The sequence below is a fragment of the Nicotiana tabacum genome, chromosome 20 (genome assembly GCF_000715075.1).
Source record: "Nicotiana tabacum cultivar K326 chromosome 20, ASM71507v2, whole genome shotgun sequence".
In the NCBI taxonomy this organism is placed as follows: Eukaryota; Viridiplantae; Streptophyta; class Magnoliopsida; order Solanales; family Solanaceae; genus Nicotiana; species Nicotiana tabacum.
The window spans coordinates 72,223,247-72,236,545 of record NC_134099.1 but is presented as its reverse complement, the minus strand read 5'-3'; the positions used below and the strand labels follow the sequence as shown (position 1 = coordinate 72,236,545).

Sequence of the window (13,299 nt, the reverse complement as noted above, 5' to 3'; positions counted from 1 at the left end):
GGGAGGTGAGGGGGGTGAGTGATGCAGAAAAACGAAAAAACAGAAATTTGAAATTACAAAAAAAAGGTAAATAATTTTTTTTTTTGCGCGAGGGGGTTGGGCGTGGGGGTGGGGTGGATGGGTAGTAGGGTGGGTGGTAACGGAAAAACTGAAATTTATAAAAAAAAAAAAAGCCTTTTTTGAAGAGAGGGGGTGTGGTGGATTGGTGAGGGTGGGGAAGGTTGAGAAAGAGTTTTGGAAAAATTTCTCTTCTTTTGATAAGGAGGAAATGAGAAAAATGAGTTCATAAGAACAATGTTTTCCAAAACATTTAAGCCAACTAAACATAGGAAAATTGGAAAATATCCCACAGTGTTTGATGCCCAGTATAGGTTATATTACTACATAAGGATCCCCACAGTAGGCTGCCAAGTTGGTCTTACATAAGCCTAAAACAAAATAAAAATGGAGTAATGATAAGTTGTTTAAGGTGATAATATTAGAAGCCACCTCAAAAGTTGGAAGATCAGTAACAAGCCCCTCAGCAATACCTGTACCTGCAACGTTTGTTTACCTATCGTTATTAACGTTTAGTTGCCTACCAAATGATATTTTTCGCCTAATTTCATATGAGATTCAATCATCAAGTTGAACTTTCTTGTTATACAATTGGGTATTTTATGAATTGCAAATCATATTGTATACACCATGCCAACCTCCAAAAGAGCAGCATGAGGGATATTCAATGCAACTGGATGCTCTCGGCAGTTCTTGTCCAGAAATACATACGCCATGACAAGAAATTGTTTCATATAATTCGAGCCCTTGCGAACTGTTAAATGTGATTGGCCAATGAAATAAGCAGTGCCACTTTCCCTGGCATCAACAAGTTCTTGGAGTTCTTTCCTTAGCGATGGATTCATTTTAGGACTACTTGGAGGCAACATGAATCGAACTTTCTTCTTTTTCGCACTGGCTGCTGGTGATGGATCGAGCAATGGGCTTCTTTGAGTTTCAATATCTGCCACAGATACAGCAGTTTCACAGTGTTCAGATCCTGCAGGCACTGCAATCAGTACATTCCCTTCAGTTACTTGGCTTCCCAAAAGGATCATCCTGCCCTCTGGTGAAGTGAATGTTTCATGATCTCCATCCTCTCGGGCAATGAATTCGCCTATTGAGCTAATAATCTGATCCTCGAAATCATCAGTATCCCTTACATTGTCACAATATCCATATCGAACAATGCAACGATAGATTTTATATTCCTTATGGCCGATCCTGCCAATGAGATATCGTCCATTTTGGGAAACATGTGGCACTGGCACAGACTTGAAGGACACAAAGATCAGCACCTCATGAAATGCAGGAAGGTTGGTAATGAAGTGGGAGAAGAAAGCAGGGATTCCTGCTACAATATCGGTATAAATGAACCCAATGCCTGGCACTCTAGAAACTCCAAGGCCAGGGCTAAGGTCTGTCAGCCAATCGACCGCCACCTTGTTCTCTACGTCAAATTTATACTTTTTTACAGTACCATAGTGCCAAGAGATCATGATTATCATGAAAATTGATGATAAAACAAGAAGGCACCAAGCTCCCTTGAAAAAGTTCAAGAAACATGAGGAAAGGTATACGGCCTCAATGGAACCGAAGAATAACAAAAAGAATGCAGACAGAAACAGAGTCTTCTCCCACTGTAGTGCTATTACAAGTGACATAAGGCAAGTTGTCACTAGCATTCCACAAATAATGGCTAGACCTGAGAGAAAATTAATAAAAAATATCATGAAAGATTATGACGAGTGCATAAATCTCTACTTTGCACAGAAGCCCCCATTCTTAACAAAGCGAAATTGCTGTAGCAGTCATGTAATTAATTACCTTTGCTACATGTTTACTTCAGAAATGAGAATAGAATTGAGATCATTGTATGAAGGCATACCTGTAGCATTGCCTAGAGCGGATATGTCACGGAAACCAATCAAGATTGCCAGGCTAAGGACCATGAGTATCCAGTTTGAATCAGGAATATAAACCTGTCCATGTATCTTATCTGATGTGTGGATGACTTTTACTCTGGGGAAACAACCAAGTGCTTGGCACTGGTTTATGATGGAAAAACTTGCCGTAATGGTTGCTTGGCTACCCACGAGGGAAGCAAAAAGGGACAGAACGGTGAAGATATGCTGAAGGCCAACTGAGATTTCCATGCATAAAATTGAGGATTAGACATTTGTAACAGCATAAAGGCATTGCCATGACAGCTAGAAAACAGTTAATCAAACTTACTAGAAGGCAGAGATTCACTAAGATGAGCAACATCATCTGAAGTTCCTAAGTGGTGGGAAACGAAAGCTGCTTGACCAGCATAACACAAAACAAGGGCTGGATATATCAAAAAGACAAAAGTGACCTGCGAACAAGGCATCGTGTGAAAACTTTATCTCCTCTGTCATGCAACAACTGTGATGTAAGAATTTCATACTTACCTTGATGGATCTCTTTGAAAAATGACCTAAATCGGCAAACATTGCCTCTGAACCTGAAGAATAGCAGGACTTATATATCAATAGACTTTTATTTCTTGGAGTTAGGTAACCACGGAAATGATTGGAAAAGCTTGGACATCCAATGCAAGCGAAATACAGTAGTCTGTGGATATAACTAACCCGCTATGCATAAGACAATGCTGCTTAGAAGTTTCCAACTTGTGATGTCTATTTTCTTAACAAACCTAAACATGTATGTTGGAGATATCGCACTAAGGATTTTGGGACAGCAGATGATATTGTACAGACCCATGCCACTGATAAACATGAGCCATATAATGACAATTGGAGCAAAGATGAAGCTGATTCTGTTGGTCCCATACCGTTGCAACATGAAAAGGGAAACCAAGATGGCACATGCTGCAGGAACTGGTAAATCTGAAATGACATTTCAAGATATTGGATGCAGTGTCATAAAAGGACATACCAGCCTTAGTATAAAACAAAATAGACAATATTCAACATTTAACACTTGGAACTTCCTATTTAACATGGAAGCTTAAAAGTAACCACACTTACATTTCATTAAATACTTGTCAACCGAGTCTCTTGTGTTCTCTGAAGAGTTAACTGATTAGATTGCCATAAAAAAGTTTTCAGTCCTAAGCCCTGAATATTGATTAAAAATCATAAAAGCAAACATAAAGTCTTTATGCTGACTATAATCCAATTCTTACACTGATATACCAATTTTGATAATGAACTCTGAGAGTTGATGTTGCCGATAAAACTAAAATAACAACAGAAAAGAAAAACACAGTTAGGCAAGCTTGTGTCTCATCATGTTAAATTAGGAGGTCATCTGCAAACCAACCCAACCACTCTCAAGTAAATGAAGACGATAGTGTTATACCTAACCTGAAATAGCAGGCGTAAAAACTCCATCACAGATTATCATACAAGAACCAAGCAAAGCCAAAAACAACAGCAAGTAATGGCTGCTTTTGTGTTTTTCAATTACCCTTCTAGCCCTTGAGTCCACTTTCATCTTAGAAGCAGTTCCTTCCTCGTGATGCATAATCTCAGTAGCACTTTTATCACTTGGAAGCAGCCCTACCTTGGCATGCCTACAAAGTAGGGAATACAACGCGAATGTACCACCTGCAAGTATCAATTAGCTTTCAGAGATATAACTAACTATTCGATTTGAGTTGAGCGAATTAATCGCAGCCGAAGATTTTGCATTACCTTCTCCACCATCATCAGCCTTCAATACTATAAAGGCATATTTCAACAAGGGAATGATTGTTAAAGTCCAAAAAGCAAAGGAGAAGAGTTCATATATCTGCTGATCAGATTTGACGTTGTGAGGATGAATAGATCCAAATGCATACAAGGGGGTGGTACTTAAGCGACCATACACTACTCCGAGGGTTTGAAATGATAGCAGAATCGTATGCCTCCATGTCTCTTTCTACAAATTCAACAATCACATTAATGAGTTCTTCAATTAGCATAGTGCTGCTGAACCCATATCAACTCTTAATATATGGTGAATTTAACATTCAATAATGAATTTCAACAACTGAACCTGCAAAATGGTGCAATTAACCATAATCACCTAAAACCAAACTCCCTTCTCGTTTTTTTTTTGAATCTTTTTGTGCCCCTCCTGTCTACTAAAGGAAGAACTACTCGATCTTCCCTTGTTCTTATTCAAAACTTCAGTTGTTGATGGGTCTCAAGAATTTTACAGATCAAATGAAAAGTCACAGAACACCTCAATCATTTTTCTTACTTGTTAAAAGCTGTTGGGAATAAACCCCTTACCAAAATAATATTCACGGTAATAAAGCGGAATAATAATGTAGCACCGAGATACGGTAATTAACAAGAATAAAAGAGTAACAATGACACCAAAATTTTTACGTGGAAAACCCTTCTGAATAAGGGAAAAAAACCACGACCCCGAGAGGAGCAACTAATATCACTATAGTAAGGAATTTTACAACTTTGTAGGTCGGAGGTAAATACTCCAAAGACCACTACAACACTCAAAAGAAATAACCCTCTTTTGATATTCCCACCTCACTACAATATCGCTCACTCTCTATTTTCCTCACAGACTATTTTCTTATACCTTGTCTGTGAAACCTTACTCTTTCTTTCTCTCTTTGTTGGTGTGTAGAAATGAGAGTTGAAGCTCTCCTTTTATAGCCAAAGCTTCACCCTCTAAAGCCTACAATATTTGACAATTTACACACACTTTTCACAATTCAACAAAGTTGGCTACCAAACCAAAGAAATTCAACAAGGTTGGCTACCAAACCAAACTAATTCAACAAGGTTGGCTACCAACCAAACCAAGTCAACAAGGTTGGCTACCAAACCAAAGAAAACTCTTATTAGGCACATGCCTAATACTTCTTCAATGAGATGGACATCATCAATCTCCCCTCCAGTCTCATTCATCTAGAGGAGGTAGCACTGTCTTCTAGTTTGAGTGCATGCCGACAAGTTCTTTGCATAGCTCGAACTTGTTCCTTGGTACCACCTTGGTCAGCATATCTGCGGGATTCTCACTTGTAGAAATCTTCAAGACTTTTAGAGATTCATCATCTACCATTTCTCGAATCCAATGATATCTCACATCAATGTGTTTGGTCCTTGCATGGTACATAGAGTTCTTGCTAAGGTCTATTGCACTTTGACTGTCACAATAGACGACATACTCCTTCTGATGCAATCCAAGCTCTTGAAGGAATCGCTTGAGCCATATCATCTCCTTGCCAGTTTCTGTAGCGGCAATGTACTCTGCTTCAGTTGTTGAAAGTGCAACGCACTTCTGCAACTTAGACTGCCATGATATAGCTCCCCCTGAAAATGTAAATAAATATCCAGTAGTAGATTTTCTGTTGTCAATATCACCTGCCATATCAGCATCTGTATAGCCCTTCAAGATTGGATCAGATCCTCCAAAGCACAAACAATCTCCCGTGGTACCTCTCAGGTACCTGAGTATCCACTTGACTGCTTCCCAATGTTCCTTTCCAGGATTTTCAAGAAACCTGCTGACAACACCAACTGCGTGAGCAATATCAGGTCTAGTACATACCATTGCATACATCAAGCTTCCGACTGCTGAAGCATAAGGAACTTTAGCCATGTTCCCTTTCTCCTCCACTGTTGTAGGACACATCTTCTTACTCAACTTTAGATGACCAGCAAGAGGTGTGCTGACTGGCTTAGCATTCTTCATGTTGAAGCGTTCTAGTACACGTTCAATGTACTTCTCCTAAGATAGCCACAACTTTCTACTTGTTCTCTCTCGAACTATCTTCATCCCTAGAATTTGTTGTGCTGGGCCCAAGTCCTTCATATCAAATGACTTGGACAGATCTCCTTTCAACTTTGCTATCAACCCCTTGTCTTTTCCTACAATTAACATGTCATCCACATACAACAACAATATAATAAAGTTATTCTCAGAAAATCTTTTGAAGTATACACATGGATCAGAATAGGTCTTTAGGTATGTTTGACTTTTCATGAATGAATCAAACTTCATGTACCACTGCCTTGGTGCCTGCTTCAATCCATAAAGACTCTTATTCAATTTGCACACCATGTGTTTCTTTCCAGCTACTTCAAATCCTTCTGGTTGCTCCATATAAATCTCCTCTTCCAAATCTCCATAAAGAAATGCAGTTTTCACATCCAACTGCTCCACTTCAAGATCTAGGCTAGCTGCTAAGCTCAAAATTGTTCGAATAGAAGTCATTTTAACAACGGGGGAGAAAATTTCGTCAAAATCAATACCTTTCTTCTGTTCGAAGCCTTTAACCACCAATCGAGCTTTGTATCTGACCAGCTTGCCATCTCCATCTTTCTTGAGTTTAAAGACCCATTTGCATTTGAGTGGTCTTTTACCCTTTGGAAGTTCAACCAGCTTGTATGTGCCATTTTTCTGGAGAGATTCCATCTCTTCTTGCATAGCTTTCATCCACTGGTTCTTTTCTGGATGGGACAACACCTCCTTAAGACTTTCTGGCTCCCCCTCATCACTGATGAGGACATACTCTGTGGAAGGGTACCTGCGTGACTCTACCCTTGGCCTCTCTGATCTCCTCAGAGGTTGAGGTTGTTCTTCTCCCTGAGTGGGGTGCTCCACTTCCTCGACACCTTCATCAAGTTGCTCCCCCTGCTCAATAACCTCACCAGGTTGCTCCCCCTGCTCGGCAACCTCGTCGGTCGTACTTTCTGCACTTGTGGGATTGTTAGAAGTAGAAGGAATAGTAACAAAGTTAGGAATTATACCATTCTTCGCCTTTTCTGACATATCAGCAGCAGTTCCAACTTCACTTTCTCGGAAGACTACATCTCTACTTCTGATGACCTTCTTCTTTACAAGATCCCACAGTCTGTACCCGAACTCTTCATCTCCATATCCGATAAATATGCAGGGAATAGATTTATCATCCAGCTTTGTTCTCTGCTCTTTTGGTACATGTGCAAAAGCTCTGCAACCGAACACCTTCAGATGCGAGTAGGACACCTCCTTGTTGGTCCAGACTCTCTCTGGGATTTCAAACGCCAACGGAACTGATGGACTCCTATTGATCAGGTAACAGGATGTCTGAACTGCTTCACCCCAGAATGACTTAGGCAGTTTAGCCATTCTGAGCATGCTTCTCACCTTCTCCACAATGGTGCGGTTCATCCTCTCGGCTACGCCATTGTGCTGTGGGGTTCCAGGAACTGTCTTTTCATGTCTGATCCCATGACTTGAACAATACTCTTCAAATTCCCTTGAAGTGTACTCACCTCCATTGTCACTTCGGAGACGCTTTAGCTTTCGACCCGTCTCCCTTTCTACTAGAGCATGAAACTTCTGGAAAACTTGAAACACCTGATCTTTGGTTTTCAAAATATAAACCCATAATTTTCGTGAAGCATCATCAATAAAAGTAACAAAATATTTGTTACCGCCCATTGATTCAATTTCCATTGGGCCGCAAACATCAGAATATACTAAATCAAGTATATTCAATTTTCTTTCAGACGATGTCTGAAATGAGACTCTATGCTGCTTACCAAATAAACAGTAGTCACAAGGTTGCATAAGAAATGAGTGATTTCTTGGCAAGAATCTGCAATCCCTTCTCGCTCATATGACCCATTCTTTTGTGCCACAAATCTACAGAAATCTCATCTTGTGCCGCGTTCAATTCACCTTGGCATATTTCTGCATTTGTCCTGTACAACGTGCCACGAGCAACTCCCTTTGCAATCACCAATGATCCCTTAGTGAGTCTCCACTTTTGATTTGCAAAATAGCTCTCGTATCCATCTCGGTCTAAAGCAATTCCCGAGATCAAGTTCATCCGTAAATCAGGTACATGCCGCACATCCTTTAGAACCAATGTGCATCCGACATTTGTCTTGATACAAATGTCACCAATCCCCGCAATCTTTGAGTAACTTGTGTTACCCATTTTCACTGTGCCGAAATCACCTGCTACATATCTGCAAAAAAGATCTCTTACCGGTGTGGCATGGTGAGATGCCGCTGTGTCAACCACCCATTCCGACTCTGAACCTGACAGGTGCATGCATTCCTCTTCCTCATTTATAAAGAGGACAACATTATCATTATTTTGCACCATGGCGGCTGTGTTGTCGTCATTCTTCTGGCCACTGGTTTCACCTTTGCCCTTCCTTGGATTTGGGCAATCTCTTTTGAAGTGACCTGGTTGATTACAGTTGTAGCAATTTCTGACTCTTGATTTGGATCGGTTCTTTGACTTCCCACGAGCTCCGGATCTACCATAGTTGTTCGAACTCCTTTGATAACTCCTGCCTCTACCTTCTGTGATGAGAGCCTGTCCTTGATTTTCAGGCTTCTTTCTCATCTTCTCATTGAGTAGAAGAGCCGATGTGACATCTTTCAACTCAATAGTAGTCTTACCGTGCAGGATGGTTGTTGCCAAGTTATCGTACGAAGATGGCAACGAGTTCAATAGCAAGATGGCTTTATCTTCTTCCTCGATTTTCACTCCGAGGTTGGCAAGCTGTGTGATTAGTCCGTTAAACACATTTAAATGTGACAAAAAATTCGTACCTTCACTCATGTGTAGGGCGTATAACTGCTTCTTCAGGTACAATTTATTTGTCAGCGTTTTGGACATGTATAGGCTTTCCAACCTTGTCCAAATTCCTCGTGCAGTGTCTTCATCAATGATGTTATTTACCACATCATCTGATAAGTGCAACCTAATTGCACTAGCAGCTCTTTCATCCAAGTCAGCCCAATCCTCAGCTTTCATGGTATCAGGCTTTTTGGAATCAACATCTAGAACCTTGTGTAATCCTTGTTGGATGAGCAGATCTCTCATCCTTCTTTGCCATGTTGAGAAACCGTTATCTCCGTTGAATTTTGCTACCTCGTACTTTACTCCGGACATTTTTATTTTTTCATCAAGTATAGTACTACCGACAGTGAATAGTATTTCAGTGAACGAGCAGAACCCGTGCTCTGATACCAGTTGTTGGGAATAAACCCCTTACCAAAATAATATTCACGGTAATAAAGCGGAATAATAATGTAGCACCGAGATACGGTAATTAACAAGAATAAAAGAGTAACAATGACACCAAAATTTTTACGTGGAAAACCCTTCTGAATAAGGGAAAAAAACCACGACCCCGAGAGGAGCAATTGATATCACTATAGTAAGGAATTTTACAACTTTGTAGGTCGGAGGTAAATACTCCAAAGACCACTACAACACTCAAAAGAAATAACCCTCTTTTGATATTCCCACCTCACTACAATATCGCTCACTCTCTATTTTCCTCACAGACTATTTTCTTATACCTTGTCTGTGAAACCTTACTCTTTCTTTCTCTCTTTGTTGGTGTGTAGAAATGAGAGTTGAAGCTCTCCTTTTATAGCCAAAGCTTCACCCTCTAAAGCCTACAATATTTGACAATTTACACACACTTTTCACAATTCAACAAAGTTGGCTACCAAACCAAAGAAATTCAACAAGGTTGGCTACCAAACCAAACTAATTCAACAAGGTTGGCTACCAACCAAACCAAGTCAACAAGGTTGGCTACCAAACCAAAGAAAACTCTTATTAGGCACATGCCTAATACTTCTTCAATGAGATGGACATCATCAAAAGCAAGACTGCTAAATTGGACTGATACTCATAAATTCTCCACATTTATAAAGAATTCGGACAGCAAGTTGCAATTCTCATTAATCAGTGCAATTAATGGTACAAAAATATTGGGAACAGAGCACGATGAGGTTATAAATTGCACCAAATGACAGAACTCATCCTTATTACCAAACACTTGTCTTTACGAACTAATTCTCTTCCCTCAAACAGAATTAAATGGGCTGAAAAAAGGGTTGCAGCAAACAAACCTTACTCCCATAAAGGATGGACACAGAGCTGAGTGAAGGATCCATAGCTTGAGAAAGAACAAAGCAGAATCTTGACAAAATTTAACTTGAAAATATCATTCTCAAATGGCGAACAAGAATGAAAACGATGGAGTAGGTGTTGAGAGACGTTATAAACGAAGTTGAAAGATGTAAGAGTGTTGAGCAAAAAGGCGGAGTAGGATTCTTTTTTACAAGTGACTGACTAGATTACAAAATGTGCACGCTTGTCATGTGCCTAAGATCTTCTTTATAGTTAGAAAAAAGAATTTTTAGAACAAGGTAATTTAATGCTTGAATGATGCCATATCACATTTCATTTGTCGAAGCGGCAAGGAACCGTGAATTCTTTAGTGTTATTTGTATATGCATATATGTGTTTCAAGTTGAGAAGAAAAATTTCTCTGAGAAGTGAACTTACTAAAATTTTATTTTTAAATATATATATATATATATATATATATATATATTACTACTATTTAGAAACGGCACTTTAGGTGTACAAACGTTGTTCGGACTTTACGAACACAGTTCGGACGTACGTTTGGGATTTCAAATATCTTTTCTACTATTTAGAAACAGCAACTTTAGGTCAGACTTACATTTGGGATTTCAAATAGCGTAAATGTAAATAGATAATTCTGCATGTCTTCTAAGAGGGACACGTGGGCCAATTACGTTTAGCAAATCATGTGTACTACACTTACATTTATTTAATAACTATAATCAATAGCAGTATTTGTGTCTCATTCACTGCATAGAAGACCATCTTTGTCTGTGAGTATCTCAACTCTCTTCTACTTTTTTCTGTTCTTTAATCTTTGAAATTGTGAAATTGTTTGATTCATGAGTAGCTGGTTGCTTATGGCGTTATCTATTGCACTTGTAAATTTCTGTTAGATTTTACTTCATTCTCCTTCTTTCTTTCTTGCACTCATTTTTTGGTGATATGATTTTTGATAGATCTGATTTGGTTTTCATATTTTGGAATTTTTCTGTTGAATCTTTTACATGCAGGTTAGTAATTTGTATATCTTTTGTTAGTAGTCTTCAAAAGTGGAATTAGGACACAATTCCTCTGCAATTAATTCTTCTCCAAACCATACCACTTACTGAATCACCTATTCTTTTATTTTCTCTTTTACTTTTTTCTCTTACACTTCACCTGAAGACCAGGCCTTCCATGGCAGTCTAATCTAGCCTCTCAAGCTCTTTTATTTATAGATGTATGTGTTCTTATTGTTGGGGGGGGGGGGGTATCCCCTTTCAACTTTAATTTTTCATCTATCCAATTCGATTTTTTGGATTTGATTTGTCACGGTTTTCTCTACTTCAGTTTTGTTTGTATTTGATTTTTCTGATCATTTCTCCATTGCAAGTTTGTCATTTCCTTAAAGAAAGGATCCTGATGCCTTTTTTTTTGGTCTCCTGATTTTGCTTGCTATTAATCTTCCATTGGATATAATTTTTCCCTTCTTTTTAACAATTTCTTGCTAGATTTTTACATGCATGTCCGGAATCTTTTAATTACATGTTTGGAATACTGAGTCTTATGAAGAGAGTGTACTGGACGGTCTAATAAGCGTCATTTTGTCGCAGAACACCACTGAAGCTAACTCTCAAAGGCCTTTTGCTTCCCTCAAATCCTCTTATCCAGCTTGGGAATCTGTAAGTTTTTTTCACATTGAGTTTATTTAGTTCAATTTCTTCATACATTCTTGGTTTATGATGGCTAAGGCTTTGATTAACCAAAGATTGTATTTTTATTTTGAGTTTTTAAGGGTAAATCTTCCTCTGATTAAACTCTTCTGAGTGACATACACTCAATTAAACTGTTATCAGAATGTAATAAGCCCCTTTTTTCCGCAGCTTCTCTAAATGTACTGCAACATTTCCCATTCACTTTAAGATCTTCATATGATTTGGGTCCTCTTACGTTCATTAGAAGTAATCTAAGATAATATCTTTCTCCTTCTGTCAGATGACATGTTACAATACGTCCAATAGCTGGACGTTGTTTTCGATGTGACCACATTTTGTCAGTTGATGACCACACAAAATATTCAGGAAACTCTTTATACAGTAAATTGAGATTTATAGCATCTTTGTTAGTCCTGTTCATTGTAAAAAATTCAGTTAACATTGTTTTGTTAACCATTGGATTGTTTATTATTTGATTCACACTTTGGTTACTTTTGAAAGACATAAATTGTTGTCACTTTGGTTACTTTTGAAAGACATAAATTCTTGTCCTTCAAAATGTAGCTGAAGGTGGCAAACAGTTGGAGCCATTTCACTTATGGAAAATCTAAACAAACGCCATGCGGCCTCGGGTGGGGAAACCCATCTTGCAGATTGGTATTCTTTAATTTCATTTATTTCTATATTTGTATCATTACCATGCACAGAAAAAGCAATTTTGTCATGTCCTTTACAAATATATTTATAAATATATTTGACAACTTTTATATCAGAACATATTTCAACATTGATATGACAATTGAACTTACAGAGTAAATATGGATTGTATGGAACAACCCAAGAATTATCAATTTTGCGTCCTTTAACTTCGACTTCGACTGGTGTTATTTTTCGTCTTCGGTAAAGTGGATATGAGTTTTTTTCCCTTTGTTGTTTGTTCAACAATTTCTTTTGGATATTTAAACTTACATTTTCCCTTCTTTTCCATGCAAGAATTTGTAGGATTTAAATAGCCACAAGGTCCATGAATCATGTGTTTAATTACAAGTTTATATAGATCAGGGTCTGTGTTGCGATCAGGTAATTCAGCACGAACAATTTTATCATAAGCTTGTGGAGTGAGTAATTTGTATCTATCTTTGAGTATAATAAGGAAATGAGCATGTGGAAGACCGCGTTTCTGAAACACGATAGTATACATAAAAGTTGCAACCTTTCCAAAAATATTCTTTTTCTGAATATCTGCTTTAAGTTCTTCTACTTTTGCTCTAAATACTCTACTTATTAAATCGGGTCTATTTTGGATCTCATCTGTTGGCAATAAATGTTCTTGTATTTCAGGCCAAGAAGGATTGCAAGTCATTGTTAAAAATATGTCGGGCTTTCCAAAACGTTGTACCAATGCAATAACATCCATATATCTTCGACGCATGTCTCTTGGACCTCCTATAAAACTACCAGAAAGAAATGTTTTTTTTCCAATATTTGAAGCATCTCTTTCTCCTTGTCTTAAAAGATCAATAATCCCTTGTAGTACTTCAACTCTAAATAAATCTTGATTAAATAAAATAAAATCTAATCTTTGTATCTCAAGTTTTATATATTGGTTAACAATTTACCGTTGAAATACCCTTCCAGAATGTAAAGTTTCATTCGATTCATTGCCTCTTA

The 13,299-nt window shown here is 38.2% G+C and overlaps 1 protein-coding gene across 1 annotated transcript; it reads right to left on the bottom strand.

Moving 5' to 3' along the window:
• Nucleotides 1-447: 447 nt before the first annotated feature.
• On the bottom strand, nucleotides 448-13,060 carry LOC107823393 (potassium transporter 6). The gene is given in 13 exon segments (XM_075240199.1): nucleotides 448-1,741; nucleotides 1,925-2,179; nucleotides 2,272-2,395; nucleotides 2,472-2,524; nucleotides 2,652-2,909; nucleotides 3,051-3,101; nucleotides 3,209-3,235; nucleotides 3,238-3,261; nucleotides 3,390-3,632; nucleotides 3,720-3,945; nucleotides 11,864-12,041; nucleotides 12,167-12,389; nucleotides 12,598-13,060. Coding segments are annotated over 13 exon segments (3,195 nt in total). The 3' UTR covers nucleotides 448-671.
• Between the last annotated feature and the right edge of the window lie 239 nt (nucleotides 13,061-13,299).